General features: G+C 43.2%; 1 protein-coding gene across 1 annotated transcript; it reads left to right on the plus strand.

Moving 5' to 3' along the window:
• The first annotated feature begins 2,339 nt into the window (after positions 1–2,339).
• Positions 2,340–6,643, plus strand: LOC123143918 (uncharacterized). Its single transcript, XM_044562907.1, has 6 exons — positions 2,340–2,706; positions 3,253–3,385; positions 3,521–3,624; positions 4,221–4,365; positions 4,451–4,591; positions 4,680–6,643. Exons 1-6 carry the CDS (start codon positions 2,666–2,668, stop codon positions 6,261–6,263), a joined length of 2,148 nt encoding a protein of 715 aa, XP_044418842.1. The 5' UTR covers positions 2,340–2,665; the 3' UTR covers positions 6,264–6,643.
• Positions 6,644–23,402: the final 16,759 nt, after the last annotated feature.

The following is a 23,402-nucleotide window of genomic DNA, read 5'->3' on the forward strand; positions in this document are numbered from 1 at the left end:
GCGAGGCTCCTGACGCCCTTGTCTGCCTGCCTGTCACGCCGCGCCTGTCCTGAGCAAGGTTCGGTTAGCCAGTCGAGGCGAACATAATTAATCAGTTCCTACAGTACTGTGCACTTTGCTGCCGGAGAGAGAGGCTCATAAATCCCGCACCTCTGCCAACAAATCGTGGTGCTGTACACGCCCGATTAGTGGAATGGGCACTGGCTCGATCGGGGTTGGGCGGAGTCTCGTGGAAGCCTCAACTTTTCAGCCTGTCCGTGGATTCGATGTCACGCGTCTACCAGCCACTCATCTGTTGCTCGTCCCTCATGATGTGTATGGATTTGTCTGAAAGTGTCATAAATCACCATTACTATCAAAATTTGCACTAGGCTTAAATTGGTAGATTTTCGAAATGAAGGTGAGCATTTTACCAAAGAGAATTCCTCGGTTAATTAACGAACAAAAACCATCACAACTCCTAAGCAGTACACACAAGATATCTCACATAGACCACCGAGAAGAAAAACTCATCAAGAGATGTCTAAACGCTTTTATATTTCTTTACATAGATGGTACATTTTTTTTGGGAAAGCGACCCCGACTTGATCGCCGACAACCATCGATCCGGCCGTGCCAGGTGACTAAATTAGTTGCACTGTGAATTTTAGTCTTTGTTGTGTGTGAGAGTGAGGTGAGGACAACATAGTTTGACTTGTTCAAATGTTTAGCTGAAATTGACCGGTATATATAACCGTGTAAATACATGAAACGTCGTGTTGGTCACTAAAAGGAGAGAGATTATTAGTTCCTTCCAGTATATATTCGCAAAAAAAATTGTTGCTTGTATATTTATGCAAGATATATAAATGGAAGAGGATCTGCATCATCACAAAATGTCTATACTTATAGTACTTAACAAGTCATACTTCTCTCCTTATCTAATTGATGAGGCAAATCTTTTGCCTCCATTGCGAAAAAAACTTAACAAGTCGTACTACCTACTTAAGTATGCACCCGCATTACTAAATCATTAATGCGCACACAAGACGCACATATCCTAGCCATTTTCACTCGCTGTTTATCCTGATCTATTTTCTTTGTTGTTGAAAAAGTGGTCATCCTGAACCTGGAACTAGAAGCATCGACGCACAAAACAGGCAAGAGTAGTACTAATCAGTGACATGTTTCCATGAACCGGCTCACTGGGGCAGTCTTGCAGGACTAGTCAGCATTTTGTCTGGTCGGTGTACCCAGTGGAAATAAGATTGTGTAATCTAGCACCACTGAGTCACTGACAGCCTTAATTAAGAGTGATCGTTGTGATTAGGATTCTCTACCTGTCACGGATTACATGTGAAGTCTTCAAAGCGGACACACATTGGTGGCGACGCACAAACAAACAGCTCTCTTGGCGTCACTTTAATTTAAATCCGTGGGGTCCACTGCTGGTGAGTGCTGTAGTACAAAGTGCAGGACATGGAGCCTATGATTAAATGCATCTTATTTCCATGTATACTGTATATCTATTTTGAGTTCTTTTTACCGTTTATAAAAATCACAGGCAAACGGAGAGGAAAGCTAGCTGCCCAAAAGGAATGCAGCAGCACCGAAAAGCGATCCCTAAATTCTAGAGGGGAAACCCCTAGTTTTTGGCCATGAATCATGGATGCAGAAACACTTTGGCATTGCACAGAAATAGAATTTACTTTCACATCACACCGGCAAATTTGACAATTTCGACCTGTGCATGAAATCATTTCACAAAATGAACCCTCCCTAATTTTTTTTACTTAGCTGACTTTTTGAGTGGCGTCCGACACAAAGGCGCCACCCTGCACTACGCAGCGCCTGACTGACAGGCGTTGCACGCCTACCCGTGTGATCCGAAAATTACTAAGTCAATGTGCAGCGCCTAGCATCTAGGCGTTGCACGCAACCACTAGTGCAACGCCTAGATGCTAGGAGCTGCATATTGACTTAGTAATTTTTATGTAGTCCGCAGTGCGACGCTGCCAGACGTGCAGCGCCTGTCAGTCATGCGTTGTATAGTATAGTGTGGCGCCTTTGTGTCGGGCGCAACTCAAAAAGGTCAGCTGAGTGAATTTTTTTAAGAGCAGTTCATTTTGTGATATGGTTTTATCTACAGGTTAAAATTGTCAAATTTGCCCGTCACACCCGCCTGAAGTTGAAATGGTGGGAGCCCATCCACATGGTAACTGCGCCACAAATGGACAATTAACTGGACGGATGTGCATAAATTTCCAAGGTCAGTTACTCCCCCCCCCCCTCTCTCTCTCTCTCTCTCTCTCTAAGCTGCTGTTCTTCTCCCCATTTTTTCCTCCAAGAAAACCCAACCAATTTCCTCTGTGCACAGCAGGACGAAGCAAGTCTTCCTCCCAGCCACCTGGCCCCTGTTCAGCACCAGCTAACATTAACATTGATTTGTTGGTGTTCCTTCTCCACTACCTCCACCTCCACCTCCCCCCACCCCACCATCTCCATCCCTCCCGCTGTCCGTCCTCCCGATTTCTCCCCTTTTCTCCTCCCTTTCTCCTCCCTTTCTCGCCACCATTGGCGGCTCCCGCTCCCGCTCCTCCGCTGCCCACCACTCGAAGCGTAGGCGAAGAGAGAGAACAGAAAGCGGCGCAGGGGAAGGAGGCGGCGGCGGCGGCGGCCATTGGAGATGTTTGACAGCTTGCTCAACTCCAAGTTCCACAACAAATGGTACGCCCCTGGATCCCTCCCTCCTCCCTGTCCGTCCATCCGGCTCTTGCTTTTACTTTTGCTGGTCCGTGAGAGCTCCAGCTCTTGCTTTCGCTGGTCGAGCCAGCCCGAAATCGAGCGCTTGAGGATTTTCGGCGATGACTTTTGCTCGTCGAGCTCTCCGGTGCCGGCGGCCGGCATTTGTTTGATTTCTCGATTGCTGCGGCCGCGGTTCATCAGAGGTCCGGATTTTTCAGTTTCCGAGCTAAAAGTTGCTTCGCCTTTAATTCAAGGGCTGTTTCTCTGTCTCGCCTGCCTTTTTCCCTCTTGTTTGGCCGGAGATTACCAGGCCCGATTCGTGATTCGAGTCGCTGTTGCTCACATGTGTTCGTCCAGCTTTGCTTGCTCTCTGATGGTCTGGGAATCTGTCTTTCGGGGGGACTCTGTTGCTTGCTCTCTGATGGCCTGGGAATCTGCCATTCGTGACTCGATTTGGATGGATCGCATTTGTTATTGCTTGCTTTTTCTTGATCTGATTGCTGGATTTGCTACTGCTGTCTGATGCAGCAAGCACGCAATCAAATGCACCCGGACCCGGCTGGATCTGGTGCGCAAGAAAAAGCAGGCCATGGTGAAGTTCCTGAGGAAGGACGTCGCCGACCTCCTCACAAACAACCTTGAATCGCACGCCTTCGGACGGGTACATCCTGCACACTCAACTCACCGACTTGCACTGTCTAGTAATGATTATTACCAGCAGTGTACACTTTAACTTGGTGCAAACAGCTGCATTTTCTTTTCTTTTGTAAATGTTTCCTCCTTGGATGGAATGCAGATGGAAGGGCTGATTGTGGAGATGAACCAAGCGTCCTGCTATGACATGATCGAGCAGTATTGTGACTACATAGGGAAGCAGCTCAACAACCTGCAGAAACAGAGGTATCGCCGATGTTTATGCTGGGATTTTAACAGAGAATATGTCGATCAATTTTGCAATCCCTAGTAGTTAAGTTTAGGATCAATTGATGCCATATGTTTCATTCTATTACTGCAACGCAGATGTGTTCACTAAATTTTCTGGTGTATGAGATCTTCGTGATTTCCTTCTGTATGCGATGTTTCAAAATTGTTGCTTTGTTGACAGCAATAGCTTGAGTCTCTGAATCAGTTTCTGCATAATGCATGTCATACCCCAGTTTTGATTGAAAACCTAAAGTGACACAATTCCTGTCAATTTAGCTAATCAACCAACTTAGTATGTATTAGCTATGTTCTTTAACTATTTGCATGGTGTTTACAAAGTTTTAGAGGATCTTGAAACTGCAAATAAGCATATAGTAGCTTTTTGCAGAATTGTTCAGTATCAGTGGGTATATACCCAACTTCCATACTAGATGAGTATTGTTCGTGTTTTGCTATATCAGTCAAGCATGTGCACCTCTTACAGAAGTTAGGAATACTTCTGGTTGCATTCAGTTATGATTACGCAACTTCCTTCTATAGTTGATCACTAATATGTGGTGCTCTATTTACAGTGAATGCCCTCATGAAGCCTTGGAAGCTGTGTCAACTCTGATTTTCGCTGCTGCTAGATATCCTGATTTACCTGAACTGTGTGAACTCAGACATGTATTTACAGAGAAATATGGGGCTTCCATTGAACCTTTTGTTAGCTCTGAGGTGCATACAATGCTGTGATTTTTGTGTTTTGAGTTGCTCTCTTTTGTTGCACCTATGCTGATTAACTTAACCCTTATGTGGACAGTTTGTTCAGAAGCTTCAGAACAAATCATTTACTAAGGAGGAGAAGTTGCAAGTGATTGAAGATGTTGCTGAAGAATTTGCTATCCCGTTTAATACCAAGACATTTGAACGACAGATATCTGGTGTACCTCCAAATAAAAAGGTATGTTTTAGGGAACTTGCTGGTTTATACCGCCGATCCTTTTTATTAACAACTCGACTGGTCATTCACTTCTGATCTTTTTTATCAGGAACTTCTGAAGAAGGGTTCATTCAACGGCGTAGAGGTTGAAGCATCAGGGCGCAATGGACACAGGGTAGATAAGCATGCTGTGCTTGACAGGAAATCTAAATCTATACCTGATGGGCGTGAATGGAAGCAGGAATTTCAGATAAAACCAAAAGATATTCATGTCGTTCCTGATTACATTGGTCAAGTTGGTGAGAAAAGCAGAAAGAACTATTCAGATAAACCTGTTGAGAAGAAACATTTGGATAGTGATGTGCCTCCTGTGAACATGAAGCGAAGGAACGGTCATCAAAAGGAGGTCAACAAGGACGAGAAAAAGGGCGGTCAGTCTTGGAGGGAACTGATGAATGCAGAGGAGCTGGATCTCAATGGCTCAAAGAAGCAGGAGGTTGCCGTGGCAAAACCTGTTCAAAGAGAAATGAAGAAAATAGTTCCTCCATACACAGACCTAAAGGAAACTGAGAAGAAAGACGGCGCCGAAAAGGCTAATGGCAAAGGCTACCATCGAACCCACATGGCTGCTGGCACTGATCATAACTGGGGACATGCTGACTTGGGGCTTAAAACCCTGGGCCTGGAAAAGCAAGAAACTGAATCAGCTGGCACCTTGAATGGCAATGGCAAAACAGTAAACAAGGTTCCTCCTTATTCTAAGCCGTACAAAGCAACGAGCGAGAAGTCTGCTGAAGAAGATAATAATGGTTTGTATAACCGAGCACGGCATATGGGAGAGTTTGGACAGCCGGTGCAAGATAGGCAGCAAATGCCAGAGAAGCTAGTCAACATGCGGCCTCCCTATGTGAAGCCAAACTCTAGCACGAAGCCCGCGCATGAAAATCCAACAGATCAAGCTGCTGCTAATGGCTACAAGCTCAGCGGCTCGGAACCAACGGGTCACCGGAGAGACGGTCTGGTCGACGATGATGGTGCACCTCGGCCCGTTTCCGTGAGAAGGAAAAGTTCAAGGCCACCAACACACGGTTCTTTGTACGATGAGGTGACCAATGATGAAAAGGTGACAAGCCAAACCCCTGGCGGCCGAACAAGGCGTCCAAGCAGCAGGAATGGCTCCCAGGACGACCATGAGCGACGAAAGCACTCGAGCAGGCGTAACGGGTCGACGAGCGGCAGTGACTACCAGACAGAGGAGGATGAGACTGACACTGCGATTGACTTTGGCAATCTGTTGCCCCGAGCGCCTCGTAAGCACCGGAGCAGGAGCGCTCATCCCCGCGAAGGAGGAGGGCACGACGACGAGGAGAGGATGATGGATAAGCTTCTGAGGCACTACAGCAAGAAGGGGATGGAGAGGGAGGAGGAGCACAAGACGAGGTCGAAGTCCAGGACCCCTCGGCCTCGACCCGATCAACCTGCTGACGGCAACAACAGAGAGGGTGCGCCCAGTCATCCAGAGAGAACTGTATCTCTGCCTGCAGAATCTGGCTCCCCGGTGGCGAGGCCGAAGGCTCCGGCTCCTGCTCGGTCCATCTCGCTGCAGCAGGACACGTCCAGGGGGAACGTGCACCCAAAGATGCCTGATTTCGACGAACTTGCTGCGCGGATCAGCGCTCTGAAGAGGGCATGAGTTGCCTGTCACCAGACCTGTTTTCAGGCTTTCAGCACGCCGTGTGTTCTACCGCAGCAACAGCATCTCATGACGGCGATCGCATATTCGCATGAATCAGAGCATCTCCTGAGGTTGTCGCATGCTTCCTCGGACCTCGGTGGCCTTGTTTCAATCTTTCTTTGGTGGTATACTTGCATTGCATTGCATTGCTCCCTGGGTGTGATATCTAGGTAGAGAGCATTGGTCGGAGAATTCAAGTTCGCAATTTGATAGGAATACCATACTATATACTCCATGTTGTGTCGGGTGCGGTTGTTTGATGTGCTCATGTGCTCAATTGTCAGTGTATGTATAGATGCCGTTGATGATGAGGCTATACTGAAGTGATGATTTCTTCATTCTTGTTTCTGTTGGTGCTGTGTGCATGTGAGTTTTAAGTTTGTATGCGTTTGACATTTCAACCTTGAATTTCTGACCCATGACAACATTACTAGTAGTCAGACTGGCCACGTTGAGTTGAAGCATTTTTTGGTTGTTTCTCGCAGGAAAGACCGAGCGAGCATGTGGCCGTCGGCGCAATAAACGGCGCCGACGCCGACGCCGACGCCGACCGACTTCCTGGCCTAATAATAATCTACGTACGCACGTTCTCTCGAGAGACCTTCAAATTAGCTGGGTCAGTACCGAACTAAACTACTGCTACCATATAGGAATCTGATGCCGGCGAACTCCGTGGATTCTCCTGACGGAAGAAAGCATGCTAGGCACGTCTCGCAGCTAGCCCAGGGACCTCATGACGCCGACGACGAAATGCAGGATGCGGCTGTCGCCGCCGCCGCCGTCGAGCATGCCGTCGCAGACCAGCCGCTCCAGCCGGGGGTCCCTCGGCAGCGCCCCGCCGTGGTACAGCACGGTCGCCGCAACCGCCGCCGGCGGCCTGCTCGCGACGCACGCCGCCAGCCTCGCCACCGCCCGGAGGAACAGCGGCAGGAGACCCTGCGCAAACCCAAGAAGAAATCAGCAAACTATACCCAACGAACAGAAACAGAGCACAGTAAAAATGGATCCAAATGTTCGTGGAACACAGAGCGCTCACCATCGCATGGCCTTCCGGTTACCTTCGGCGGGCGCTTCCCGCGATCGGCAGGTAGATATACCTTTTCTGCACTTCTCCTTCCTGGGGCCGATTTGAAGCTATCCCTTTTATACGCGGGCACTCCAAGATAAGTAACTAACTGCCAGGCTGTGCTTGCGACGCAAGAATTTCTTAGGATACATCAGAGCTGATTTTTTTTTCTTGGGACGGAAGAATATTTTGGATAATAAATACGGTTTCGGCGTGAATCTGAAAGAAACGGGGTTTCCATGTGGGGCTCGACGCGACGGGATTCGCTAGGCAGCGGTTGGCGATGGCAGCAAACATACGGTCGTTGCACCTAGGCTAGTCCGGTCTATGTAAACTTGGCACGCCTCTAGCTGCGGCTCTCTTGGTTCCTCCACCCTGCCTTTGGTTCTTCATTCACAAAAACAAGTTTTTTTACATATATAACTGGTTCTGCTTTGGGACATCAAATATATTTTCTTTAGTGCTGAAATCGTATTGTCCACTTCTTGTTATCGGTTTGGATTTTTCGAGTAATTCGTTGGAGCATGAATTCAATATGGTACCAAATTCAAAAGGTCATAAGTTGAAGACCCAGTCAATAGAAAAATAGTTGTGCCTTCAACGATCTCCCGTCTATGTCCTAACGGAGCCTGGACGGGAGGGGAGTATTGATTATTTTGCACGTCTCTTTTTATCTATTTGGACTTTTGAGTAACTGGCTGGAGCATAAATTTAATACTTAGTTTTCTATGGACATTTCTTATTCCATGCTCGCTTGACGACCCTAAATTTCCACATGCCACCCCTTTCCAACCCGTACCAACCCCCCTCTCTCTCCTTCCCTTTCTCGATGCACGTCCTCCGTGGCTCGTTGTCCCCTACTTCACCGTCACCTTCATCTCGCTTGGAATGTCGATGTTGCAACCGGCAACATGCATTGAGTAAGGGTGTTGCCTAACACCGAAAGAGCACCTTCTCTCAGCTCATGGGACACCCATTACCTTCTGACCATCGTTGTACACCACTTTATCATCATCATCTTGCCGGTCAATGATCCTCTTTCTTCTACTCTTTCATGCTTCCTCCTACGTGACCCCTCTAGCGCCACCCATATATCCCTACCGGATGACATGATGCTTTTGTAGGACCTTTTTATTTATGTAAGAATGGCTCGGAGAACCTAAGTCATATCAAGTTCACAACACATAACAAAATTGTCAATTATAATGACACCCATACTCACACACTCACACACACCACAATCACACCAGCACATCCACGCATACCAGTGGCGAATCTTGGATGAAAATGAAGGGCAGGCTCAACTTCTCAGTACAAGGGTTGGAACGGGTAAACAATAGGCTAGACACTTGACAATGCGCTGAGATGGGCTAGGAACTAGTAGTATATTTTTGTTTTACAATTTCAGAGGGCAGGCTTGAGCCTGTTGAAGCATGCCCAGTAGAATCGCCACTGACGCATACACGTGTGTGCTTCCAAACCGTAACATTCTAGATCTGGAGCAAAAAACACTTGGATAAATCACATATTTATCATATGCATCAAAGACGATGGACATATGTAAAAGGGCATGCACGTGAAGATTCGGTCTTTATCTTTTGCCGAAAGAACGAATAAAAACCTTTGAAGAAGCACTTTTTGATAAGCTTCCCTAGATGTGGAAAGTTTCTCTTTCACGGTATTGTGACTATTCGACATGTTTTCCTTGATTTGATAGCTTCCGCTAAAATGATACAAGCATGGACTCGAAAAGAGGAATTCACATTCACTATTTCCCCTTGTAAGAAAAGGTTTTTTTAGGAGAAACTGATAGTAGTTGGATACATCTATCTCCTTCGATTTCTTTGTAGGTATATCTTTGAATGGCCTTCTTGAACGAGGTCTCTACTTGACTTTTCTTTTTGGTGGTAGTAGTGCTGGTGGTGGTGGTGGGTAGTCTATTGGACTTCTGAGCTATTGCAGATCGAGCAGTTTTTTAAGGCTTAACATACTCCACTTTATTGATTAACGAAGTTTATAGGGATACAATTGAGCACATGAAGAATATTTTGGATAATAAATACGGTTTCGGCGTGAATCTGAAAGAAATGGGGTTTCCATGTGGGGCTCGACGCGACGGGATTCGCTAGGTAAGGGCTGGCGATGGCAGCAACGACGGTCATTGGACCCTAGGCTAGTCCCGTCTATGCAAACTCGGCACGCCTCTAGCTGCCGCTCTCCTTGGTTCTTCCACGCTGTTTTTTGTTGTTCTTTTTTTTGGGAAGAGCTGTTTTTTGTTCTTCACAAAAAGAAGTTTTTATACATATATTTACTGGCTCTGCTTTCGGACACCAAATATATTTTCTTTACTGCCGAAATATATTGCCCACTTCTTTTTATCGGTTTGGATTTTTGGAGTAATTCGTTGGAGTATGAATTCAATATGGTGTCAAAATCAAGAGGTCTCAAGTTGAAGACCCAGTCAATATAAAAATAGTTGTGGCCTTCATTGTGAAGGAAATGTGCCCTAGAGGCAATAATAAATTTGTTATTTACATTTCCTTATATCATGATAAATGTTTATTATTCATGCTAGAATTGTATTAACTGGAAACTTAGTACATGTGTCAATACATAGACAAACAGAGTGTCCCTAGTATGCCTCTACTTGACTAGCTTGTTTATCAAAGATGGTTTGCGGAGGTGCCGTGCGTTCGGTACTTGATCGGTTGGATCGCGAAGACGTTTGACTACATCAACCGCGTTACTTAACGCTTCCGCTTTCGGTCTATGAGGGTACGTGGACACACTCTCCCCGCTCGTTGCTATGCTTCTCCTATATAGATCTTGCGTGATGGTAAGAAAATTTTGAAATACTACGTTCCTCAACAGTGGCATTCGAGCCAGGTCTATGCGTAGATGTTATATGCACGAGTAGAACACAAAGAGTTGTGGGCGATAATAGTCATACTACTTACCAGCATATCATACTTTGATTTGGCGGTATTGTTGGATGAAGCGGCCCAAACCGACATTAAATGACCGCGTTCATGAGACTGGTTCTACCGCCGTGCCTCGCACACAGGTGGCTAGTGGGTGTCTGTTTCTCCAACTTTAGGTGAATCAAGTGTGACTACGCCCGGTCCTTGTTGAAGGTTAAAACAGCACACTTGAAAAAAACCATTGTGGTTTTGATGCGTTGGTAAGAACGGTTCTTGCTAAGCCCGTAGTAGCCAAGTAAAACTTGCAACAACAAAGTACAAGACGTCTAACTTGTTTTTGCAGGGCTTGTTGTGATGTGATATGGTCAAGACGTGATGATATATAATTTGTTGTATGAGATGATCATGTTTTGTAACAGTTATCGGCAACTGGCACGAGCCATATGGTTGTCGCTTTATTGTATGAAATGCAATCGCCATGTAATTGCTTTACTTTATCACTAAGCGGTAGGGATAGTCGTAGAAGCAATAGTTGGTGAGACGACAACGATGCTTCGATGGAGATCAAGGTGTCAAGCCGGTGACGATGGTGATCATGACAGTGCTTTGGAGATGGAGATAAAAGGCACAAGATGATGATGGCCATATCATATCACTTATATTGATTGCATGCAATGTTTATCCTTTATGCATCTTATTTTGCTTAGTACGGCGGTAGAATTATAAGATGATCTCTCACTAAATTTCAAGGTACAAGTGTTCTCCCTGAGTATGCACCGTTGCGACAGTTCGTCGTGCCGAGACACCACGTGATGATCGGGTGTGATAAGCTCTACGTTCACATACAACAGGTGCAAGCCAGTTTTGCACACGCAGAATACTCGGGTAACTTGACGAGCCTAGCATATGCAGATATGGCCTCGGAACACTGAGACCGAAAGGTCGAGCGTGAATCATATAGTAGATATGATCAACATAGTGATGTTCACCATTGAAAACTACTCCATCTCACGTGATGATCGGACATGGTTTAGTTGATATGGATCACGTGTTCACTTAGATGATTAGGGGGATGTCTATCTAAGTGGGAGTTCTTAAGTAATATGATTAATTGAACTTTAATTTATCATGAACTTAGTACCTGATAGTATTTTGCATGTCTATGTTGTTGTAGATAAATGGCCCGTGCTACTGTTCCGTTGAATTTTAATGCGTTCCTAGAGAAAGCTAAGTTGAAAGATGATGGTAGCAACTACACGGACTGGGTCCGTAACTTGAGGGTTATCCTCATTGCTGCACAGAAGAATTACGTCCTGGAAGCACCGCTAGGTGCAAGACCCGCTGCAGGAGCAACGCCGGACGTTGTGAATGCCTGGCAGAGCAAAGCTGATGACTACTCGATAGTTCAGTGTGCCATGCTTTACGGCTTAGAACCGGGACTTCAACGATGTTTTGAACGTCATGGAGCATATGAGATGTTCCAGGAGTTGAAGTTAATATTTCGAGCAAATGCCCGGATTGAGAGATATGAAGTCTCCAATAAGTTCTACAGCTGCAAAATGGAGGAGAATAGTTCTGTCAGTTAACATATACTCAAAATGTCTGGGTATCATAATCACTTGACTCAACTGGGAGTTAATCTTCCGGTTGATAGTGTCATCGACAGAGTTCTTCAATCACTGCCACCAAGCTACAGAAGCTTCGTGATGAACTATAATATGCAAGGGATGGATAAGACAATTCCCGAGCTCTTCGCAATGCTAAAGGCTGTGGAGGTAGAAATCAAGAAGGAGCATCAAGTGTTGATGGTTGCTACCTCTTGAGCATGCGATGGTTTTCCCTTGAAGAGGAAAGGGTGATGCAGCAAAGTAGCGTAAGTATTTCCCTCAGTTTTTGAGAACCAAGGTATCAATCCAGTAGGAGGCCACACGTAAGTCCCTTGTACCTACACAAACAAATAAGAACCTTGCAACCAACGCGATAAAGGGGTTGTCAATCCCTTCATGACCACTTGCAAAAGTGAGATCTGATAGAGATGATAAGATAATATTTTTGGTGTTTTTATGATAAAGATTTAAAGTAAAGATTGCAAAGTAAAAATAGATTGGGAACTTATATGATGAAAAATAGACCCGGGGGCCATAGGTTTCACTAGTGGATTCTCTCAAGATAGCATAAGTATTACGGTGGGTGAACAAATTACTGTCGAGCAATTGATAGAAAAGTGCATAATTATGAGAATATCTAGGCATGATCATGTATATAGGCATCACGTCCGTGACAAGTAGACCGACTCCTGCCTGCATCTACTACTATTACTCCACAAATCGACCACTATCCAGCATGCATCTAGAGTATTAAGTTCATAAGAACAGAGTAACGCATTAGGTAAGATGACTTGATGTACAGGGATAAACCCAAGCAACATGATATAAACCCCATCTTTTTAACCTCGATGGCAACAATACAATACGTGTCGTTTCCCTTTCTGTCACTGGGATCGAGCAACGCAAGATTGAACCCAAAGCTAAGCACTTCTCCCATTGCAAGAAAGATCAATCTAGTAGGCCAAACCAAACTGATAATTCGAAGAGACTTGCAAAGATAACCAATCATACATAAAAGAATTTAGAGAAGATTCAAATATTGTTCATAGATAATCTTGATCATAAACCCACAATTCATCGGATCTCGACAAACACACCACAAAAAGAGTTACATCGAATAGATCTCCAAGAAGATCGAGGAGAACTTTGTATTGAGATCCAAAGAGAGAGAAGAAGCCATCTAGCTAATAACTATGGACCCGAAGGTCTGTGGTAAACTACTCACACATCATCGCAGAGGCTATGGTGTTGATGTAGAAGCCCTCCGTGATCGATGCTCCCTCCGGCGGAGCGCCGGAAAAGGCCCCAAGATGGGATCTCACGGGTACAGAAGGTTGCGGCGGTGGAAATAGGGTTTCGTGGTGCTCCTGGATGGTTTCGGGGTACGTATGTATATATAGGAGGAAGAAGTAGGTCGGTGGAGCCACGAGGGGCCCACGAGGGTGGGGGCGCGCCCAGGGGGGCAGGTGCGCCTCCCTGCCTCGTGGCCTCCTCGTTGATTTCTTGACGTCCACTCCAAGTCCTCTGGATCACGTTTGTTCCAAAAATCACGCTTCCGAAGGTTTCATTCCGTTTGGACTCCGTTTGATATTCCTTTTCTGCGAAACACTGAAATAGGAAAAAAAAACAGCAATTTGCACTGGGCCTTGGGTTAATAGGTTAGTCCCATAAATAATATAAATGTGTATAATAAAGCCCATTAAACATCCAAAACAGAATATATAATAGCATGGAACAATAAAAAATTATAGATACGTTGGAGACGTATCAATGGTTAACAAGACCACTAGTTTCAAGAAAAAAGGTAAAGGAAAGAAGGGGAACTTAAATAAGAACGACAAGCAAGTTGCTGCTCAAGTGAAGAAACCCAAGTCTGGACCTAAGCCTGAGACTGGGTGCTTCTACTGCAAAGGGATTGGTCACTGGAAGCAGAACTGCCCCAAGTATTTGGCGGATAAGAAGGATGGCAAAGTGAAAGGTATATTTGATATACATGTTATTGATGTGTACCTTACTAATGCTCGCAGTAGTACCTGGGTATTTGATATTGGTTCTGTTGCTCATATTTGCAACTCGAAACAGGGGCTACGGATTAAGCGAAGATTGGCTAAGGACGAGGTGACGATGCGCGTGGGAAATGGTTCCAAAGTCGATGTGATCGACGTCGGCACGCTACCTCTACATCTACCTTCAGGATTAGTTTTAGACCTGAATAATTGTTATTTGGTGCCAGCGTTAAGCATGAACCTGGATCTTGTTTGATGCGAGACAGTTATTCATTTAAATTAGAGAATAATGGTTGTTCTATTTATATGAGTAATATCTTTTATGGTCATGCATCCTTGATGAGTGGTCTATTTTTATTGAATCTCGATAGTAGTGATACACATATTCATAGTGTTGAAGCCAAAAGATATAAGTTTAATAATGATAGTGCAACTTATTTGTGGCACTGCCATTTAGGTCATATTGGTGTAAAGCGCATGAAGAAACTCCATGCTGATGGGCTTTTGGAATCACTTGATTCTTGCGAACCATACCTCATGGGCAAGATGACTAAGACTCCGTTCTCCGGAACAATGGAGCGAGCTATAGACTTGTTGGAAATAATACATACTGATGTATGCGGTCCAATGAGTGTTGAGGCTCGCGGCGGGTATCGTTATTTTCTGACCTTCACAGATGATTTGAGCAGATATGGGTATATCTACTTGATGAAACATAAGTCTGAAACATTTGAAAAGTTAAAAGAATTTCAGAGTGAAGTGGAAAATCATCGTAACAAGAAAATAAAGTTTCGATGATCTGATCGTGGAGGTGAATATTTGAGTTATGAGTTTGGTCTTCATTTGAAACAATGCAGAATAGTTTCGCAACTCACGCCACCCGAAACACCACATCGTAATGGTGTGTCCGAACGTCGTAACCGCACTTTATTAGATATGGTGCGATCTAAGATGTCTCTTACTGATTTACCGCTATCGTTTTGGGGTTATGCTTTAGAGACGGCTGCATTCATGTTAAATAGGGCACAATCTAAATCCGTTGAGACGACACCATATGAACTATGGTTTGGCAAGAAACCCAAGTTGTCATTTCTTAAAGTTTGGGGCTGCGATGCTTATGTAAAAAAGCTTCAACCTGATAAGCTCGAACCCAAATCGGAGAAATGTGTCTTCATAGGATACCCAAAGGAAACTGTTGGGCACACCTTCTATCACAGATCCGAAGGCAAGATTTTCGTTGCTAAGAATGGATCCTTTCTAGAGAAGGAGTTTCTCTCGAAGAAAGTGAGTGGGAGGAAAGTAGAACTTGATGAGGTAATTGTACCTGCTCCCTCATTGGAAAGTAGTTCATCACAGAAATCAGTTCCAGTGATTCCTACACCAATTAGTGAGGAAGCTAATGATGATGATCATGAAACTTCTGATCAAGTTACTACCAAACATGTTAGGTCAACCAGAGTAAGATCCGCACCAGAGTGGTACGACAATCCGGTTCTGGATGTCATGTTACTTGACCATGACGAACCTACGAACTATGAGGAAGCAATGATGAGCCCAGATTCCGTGAAATGGCTGGAGGCCATGAAATCTGAGATGGGATCCATGTATGAGAACAAAGTGTGGACTTTGGTTGACTTGCCCGATGACCGGCAAGCCATAGAGAATAAATGGATCTTCAAGAAGAAGACTGACGCTGATGGTAATGTTACTGTCTACAAAGCTCGACTTGTTGCGAAAGGTTTTCGACAAGTTCAAGGAGTTGACTACGATGAGACTTTCTCACCCGTAGCGATGCTTAAGTCTGTCCGAATCATGTTAGCAATTGCCGCATTTTATGATTGATAACCCACAAGTATAGGGGATCGCAACAGTTTTCGAGGGTAGAGTATTCAACCCAAATTTATTGATTCGACACAAGGGGAGCCAAAGAATATTCTCAAGTATTAGTAGTTGAGTTGTGAATTCAACCACACCTGGATAACTTAGTATCTGCAGCAAAGTATTTAGTAGCAAAGTAGTATGATAGTAACGGTAACGGTAGCAAAAGTAATATTTTTGGGTTTTGTAGTGATTGTAACAGTAGCAACGGAAAAGTAAGTAAGCGAAGAGCAATATGTGAAAAGCTCATAGGCATTGGATCGGTGATGGAGAATTATGCCGGATGTGGTTCATCATGTAACAGTCATAACATAGGGTGACACAGAACTAGCTCCAATTCATCAATGTAATGTAGGCATGTATTCCGAATATAGTCATACGTGCTTATGGAAAAGAACTTGCATGACATCTTTTGTCCTACCCTCCCGTGGCAGCGGGGTCCTAATGGAAACTAAGGGATATTAAGGCCTCCTTTAAATAGAGTACTGGACCAAAGTATTAACACATAGTGAATACATGAACTCCTCAAAGTACGGTCATCACCGGGAGTGGTCCCGATTATTGTCACTTCTGGGTTGCCGGATCATAACACATAGTAGGTGACTATAGACTTGCAAAATAGGATCAAGAACTCACACATATTCATGAAAACATAATAGGTTCAGATCTGAAATCATGGCACTCGGGCCCTAGTGACAAGCATTAAGCATAGCAAAGTCATAGCAACATCAATCTCAGAACATAGTGGATAGTAGGGATCAAACCCTAACAAAACTAACTCGATTACATGATAAATCTCATCCAACCCATCACCGTCCAGCAAGCCTACGATGGAATTACTCACGCACGGCGGTGAGCATCTTGAAATTGGTGATGGAGGATGGTTGATGATGACGACGACGACGGATTCCCCTCTTCGGAGCCCCGAATGGACTCCAGATCAGCCCTCCCGAGAGAGTTTAGGGCTTGGCGGCGGCTCTGTATTGTAAAACGTGATGAATCTTTCTCTCTAATTTTTTTCTCCCCGAACACGAATATATGGAGTTGGAGTTGAGGTTGGTGGAGCTCCAGGGGGCCCATGAGGCAGGGGGCGCGCCCCCCACCCTCGTGGAAATGGTGTGGGCCCCCTGGCCTTGATTCTTTCGCCAGTATTTTTTATTATTTCCAAAAATAATCTCCGTGAAGTTTCAGGTCATTCCCAGAACTTTTGTTTCTGCACAAAGATAACACCATGGCAATTCTGCTGAAAACAGCGTTAGTCCGGGTTAGTTCCATTCAAATCATGCAAGTTAGAGTCCAAAACAAGGGCAAAAGTGTTTGGAAAAGTAGATACGACGGAGACGTATCAACTCCCCCAAGATTAAACCTTTGCTTGTCTTCAAGCAATTCAGTTGATAAACTGAAAGTGATAAAGAAAAACTTTTACAAACTCTGTTTGCTCTTGTTGTTGTAAATATGTAAAGCCAACATTCAAGTTTTCAGCAAAGGTTATGACTAACCATATTCACAATAACTCTTAGGTCTCATGTTTACTCATATCAATGGCATAATCAACTAGCGAGCAATAATAATAAATCTCGGATGACAACACTTCCTCAAAATAATCATGATATGATATAACAAGATGGTATCTCGCTAGCCCTTTCTGAGACCGCAAAACATAAATGCAGAGCACCTTTAAAGATCAAGGACTGACTAAACATTGTAATTCATGGTAAAAGAGATCCAGTCATGGTCATACCCAATATAAATTAACAGTAATGGATGCAAATGACAGCAGTGCTCTCCAGCTAGTGCGTTTTAATAAGATGGTGATGACTCAACATAAAAGTAAATAGATAGGCCCTTTGCAGAGGGAAGCAGGGATTTGTAGAGGTGCCAGACCTCGGTTTTAAAGCAGAGGTAAATAATATTTTGAGCGGTATACTTTGATTGTCAACATAACAACCAAGAGATGGAGATATCTTCCATGCTACACACATTATAGGCAATTCCCAAACAGAATGATAAAGTTTATACTCCCCCTCCACCAACAAACATCAATCCATGGCTTGTCCGAAACAACGGATGCCTCCAACTAACAGCAATCCTGGGGGAGTTTTGTTTGCAATTATTTTGATTTGATTTGCATAAAGCATGGGACTGGGCATCCCGGTGACCAACCATTTTCTCATGAGTGAGGAGCGGAGTCCACTCCTCTTGAGAATAACCCGCCTAACATGGAAAGATACGGACAACCCTAGTTGATACATGAGCTACTCGAGCATACAAAACAGAATTTCATTTGAAGGATTGGAGTTTGGCACATACAAATTTACTTGGAACGACAGGTAGATACCGCATATAGGAAGGTATAGTGGACTCATATGGAATAACTTTGGGGTTTAAGGGATTGGATGCACAAGCAGTATTCCCGCTTAGTACAAGTGAAGGCTAGCAAAAGACTGGGAAGCGACCAACTAGAGAGCGACAACAGTCATGAACATGCATTAAAATTAATAAACATTGAGTGCAAGCATGAGTAGGATATAATCCACCATGAACATAAATATCATGAGGCTATGTTGATTTTGTTTCAACTACATGTGTGAACATGTGCCAAGTCAAGTCACTAGAATCATTCAAAGGAGGATACCACCCCATCATACCACATCACAACCATTTTAATAGCATGTTGGCACGCAAGGTAAACCATTATAACTCATAGCTAATTAAGCATGGCATAATCAACTATAATCTCTAATTGTCATTGCAACCATGTTTATTCATAATAAGCTGAATCAGGAACGATGAACTAATCATATTTACAAAAACAAGAGAGGTCGAGTTCATACCAGCTTCTCTCATCTCAATCAGTCCATCATATATCGTCATAATTGCGTTTCACTTGCACGACCGAATGATGTGAATAATAATAATAGTGCACATGCATTGGACTAAGCTGGAATCTGCAGGCAATATGGGCTCTTGGTTAAATCAACAATAAATCATATAAGAGCCACTTCAACAATTTTATTATGGTCTTCTCCTATCGACCCCCAAAGGAAAGAAAAGAAATAAAACTATTTACACGGGAAAGCTCCCAACAAGCAAAAGAAGAACATGAAATATTTTTGGGTTTCTTTTAGGGATAATTAGATTTATGCCCCTAGTTGTGTCCCACTCGTCCGTTTTACCCCTAATTCCCAAAAGTCACTGGTTCTGTCCAAGTCACTTTGCTCCTATTATGCTTTTGCCCTTTGACCGTTTGAGCATCAGTTTGAAAACTTCATAACTAATTCATACTAAATCAGAAAAATGCAAATAAGATACCAAAATGTTCAGAAAAACATCACCTATATGTCAGTGTCATTTGCATTCATGAAAAAAGTGTTGGAAAGTGCCCATCCGAGTTTTAGCTCTTATGCTACCACCATGAATAGTAAAATCAAAAAAAGTTCAAAAAAAATTGGTGGCAAAGAATGACAAATGTTTTAAGTGCCTGCCAAGTTTCATCAGGGAATAACATTCGTGGGTGCCGCGGCAAAAAAAAACAATCAGCACTCCAAAATAGATTATTTTTTTGCCACGACTTCCACGAATGTCGTTCCCTAATGAAACTTGGTAAGCACTTAGAGCATTTGTTGTTCTTCGCCACCATATTTTTTTTTGATTTTATTTTGAATTTTTTTTAGAGTTCACTATTCATGGTGGTATCAAAAGAGCTAAAACTCGGATGTGCACTTTCCAACACTTTTTTCATGAATGCAAATGACACTGACATATAGGTCATGTTTTTTGAACATTTTGGTATCTTATTTGCATTTTTCTGATTCAGTATGAATTAGTTATGAAGTTTTCAAACTGATGGTCAAACGGTCAAAAGGCAAAAGCATAAGAGGAGCAAAGTGACTTGGATAGAACCGGTGACTTTTGGGAATTAGGGGTAAAACAGACGAGTGGGACACAACTAGGGGCATAAATCTAATTATCCCTTTCTTTTAATTATTACTACTACATCAAGAAAGTAAACTAGCTAAAAGCTACTACTATTTTTTTTGGTTTCCTTAAGGTTTTTCAAACACACAAGAAGAAAGCATAAAAAGGAAAATATACTAGCATGGATATTACAGTGAAAAAGTATGAGCACCAACAACTAGCAATGAGTGTGTGAACATAAATGTAATGTCGGTGAGAGATACGTACTCCCCCAAGCTTAGGCTTTTGGCCTAAGTTGGTCTATTGCCACGGCTGGCTTGGCGGATATCCAAAGTTATAGTTGGGGTCGTACTGTGAAGAAGCCTCGGATTGCCACTGGTTGGCAATCACCTCCGGATCCCACTGGTAATCAGACTGTCGTGGAGGATCAAATTATGGTTCCAGCTCTGGCTCTGTAGCTGATGTAGGGTTCCGGTAGGCGTGGATGGCCGCCAGCGGAACGAGATAATTGCTTGCAGATAAGTCAAACAGGGAAGGAGCAGGCAAGGTAATAGTCTTAGGGTGATTTTTATCAAATAAGAGTTTGTACTTAAGCGCCTTTTCCCTATTCTTAACTATAAAATCATGCGCTACCATACTCTTATAATCTAGATAAACAGGAGGCATCAAATTTTCTTCTTTCTCATAATGCCCAATAGGTATGTTATAGTATGCAGCGAGGCGCGAGGCGAAGATGCCTCCCAAGATAGGGCCCTTAGTACGGTTAAGATTTAACCGCTTTGCAACAATAGCGCCCATACTAAATGTGTCATCACGAAACAAGGCATGGCACAAAATAATAATATCAGGGACACTCAGGTTTCCACAGTTTCCGCGACCAATTAAGCACCTACTAGCAAATATAGCAAAGTAACGTAGAATAGGAAAGTGTATGCTAGTAATTCGTGCGTCGGAAACCTTCCTCATTTCCCCTACAACAATGGTATCAATAAACCCATCCACATTGTCACGATGTGGTTCCTCTATGATGACCGAAAAGGGCAACTTGCAAACCTCATAGAATTCACGAAGGGTCATCTCCTTATACTCATCATATAAGTAAAAATCCACCGTAGGTGGTGACCTCCTAGAATGGAAATGAAAATTTTGCACAAAGGTATTGGTGAGTAAGAGATATTGTCCGCGTTGGTCGCGGAGGAAGTCGGTGAGGCCTGCATTCTCAGCCAACTCATAGAAATCATCATAAATCCCGGCTGCTCTCAAGAAATCATCGCAAGGCCATTCACACGGCCGAACCTCCGCGGTGCGAGGCAGATTATATTTGGGCCTCTCTTCTTCTTCACTTTGCTTATACTTCGAGCTTCGGCTCGAAGAGCCCCTCAAAAATCTCTTCATCATTTTCTGAAAATTTCTGAAATTTTTAGTAACTTCAAATAAAAGTGAACCAAACTCAACAAAATTGATAGCAACTACTCCCACAAGTGCCTAGAGACTATATCATGCATTAGAACTACTTGGGACCATAAAAATTTGATAAGCTCAAGAACATGGTCACCTAGGCAACACAAATTTGCAATGAATAAAGCACTAGAACAAAAACTATTTGGACCATTGGAGGAGTCACATACCAAGGAACAATCCCCCAAAGCAGTTTTGTGAGAGGTGCTTTGAGCAAGGAGATCAAAAATCGCAGCAAAATGAGCTAGAACTCGTGTTTGAGCTGGTTGGTGATTTTTTTGGGAGGAAGGAGTGTGTGGGTGCAAGAATAAGTGGAGGGGAGCCACCGTGGGCCCATGAGGCAGGGGGCGCGCCAAGGGGGGTGGGCGCGCCCTGGACCCTCGTGGCCAGGTGCTTGCTCCCCCTGATGTGTTCTCAGTGCCAGATATTCTCAAATATTCCAGAAAAAAAAATCATATTTCAATTTCGGGGCATTTGGAGAACTTTTATTTTCAGGGTATTTTTTATTGCACGGATAATTCAGAAAACTGACAGAAAATACTATTTTTACTTTATTTCAACTAAATAACAGAAAGTAACAGGAGGGTACAGAAGGTTGTGCTTTCTAACTTCATCCATCCCATGCTCATCAAAAGGAATCCACCAACAAGGTTGACCAAGTCTTGTTAACAAACTCATTCCGAATAACATGGAACCGGAGAAATTTCGAATAACACTATGTTACCTCAACGGGGATATGCACATCCCCAATAATAAGAATATCATATTTCTTCTTGACAGTAGGTAGAGGAAACTCAAAACCTCCAAAAATAATCAATGGAATTTTTCCAATAGAGTTGATACTATGAACTTGAGGTTGTTTCCTCGGCAAGTGTACTGTATGCTCATTTCCATTAACATGAAAAGTGACATTGCCTTTGTTGCAATCAATAACAGCCCCTGCAGTATTCAAAAAGGTCTTCCAAGAATGATAGACATACTATCGTCCTCGGGAATATCAAGAATAACAAAGTCCGTTAAAATGGTAACATTTGCAACCACAACAAGCACATCCTCACAAATACCGACATGTATAGCAGTTGATTTATCAGCCATTTGCAAAGATATTTTAGTAGGTGTCAACTTATTCAAATCAAGTCTACGATATAAAGAGAGAGGCATAACACTAACACCGGCTCCAAGATCACATAAAGCAGTTTTAACATAATTCCTTTTAATGGAGCATGGTATAGTGGGTACTCCTGGATCTCCTAACTTCTTTGGTATTCCACCCTTGAAAGTGTAATTAGCAAGCATGGTGGAAATTTCAGCTTCCGGTATCTTTCTTTTATTTGTAACAATATCCTTCATATACTTAGCATAAGGATTCATTTTGAGCATATCAGTTAAACGCATACGCAAAAAGATAGGTCTAATCATTTCAGCAAAGCGCTCAAAATCCTCCTCATCCTTTTTCTTGGATGGTTTAGGAGGAAAAGGCATGGGTTTCTGAACCCATGGTTCCCTTTCTTTACCGTGTTTCCTAGCAACAAAGTCTCTTATCATAATGTTGATTCTTTGATTGTGGGTTATCAAGATCAACAACAGGTTCAATTTCTACATCATTATCATTGCTAGGTTGAGCATCAACATGAACATTATCATTAACATTATCACTAGGTTCATGTTCATTACCAGATTGTGTTTCAGCATCAGAAATAGAAATATCATTAGGATTCTCAGGTGTGTCTACAACAGGTTCACTAGAAGCATGCAAAGTCCTATCATTTTTCTTTTTCTTCTTTTTAGAACGACTAGGTGCATCAATATTATTTCTCTGAGAATCCTGCTCAATTCTCTTAGGATGGCCTTGATACAAAGGTTCCTGAGTCATTTTACCAGTTCTAGTAGCCACTCTAACAGCAAAATCATTATTCTTACTATTTAATTCATTGAGCAAATCATTCTGAGCTTTAAGTACTTGTTCTACTTGAGTGGTAACCATAGAAGCATGTTTACTAATGAGTTTAAGTTCACCTTTAACTCTAGACATATGATCACTCAAGTGTTCAATCATATAAGCATTGTGTTTTAATTGTCTACCAAAATAAGCATTAAAATCTTCTTGCTTAACCATAAAGTTATCAAACTCGTCCAAGCATTGGCTAGCAAACTTAGTAGGAGGGATTTCAGCTTTATCATATCTATAGAGAGAATTTACCTTTACTACCTGTGTCGGGTTATCAAGACCATGTGTTTCTTCA

This window comes from Triticum aestivum, chromosome 6D (genome assembly GCF_018294505.1).
Source record: "Triticum aestivum cultivar Chinese Spring chromosome 6D, IWGSC CS RefSeq v2.1, whole genome shotgun sequence".
Taxonomy (NCBI): Eukaryota; Viridiplantae; Streptophyta; class Magnoliopsida; order Poales; family Poaceae; genus Triticum; species Triticum aestivum.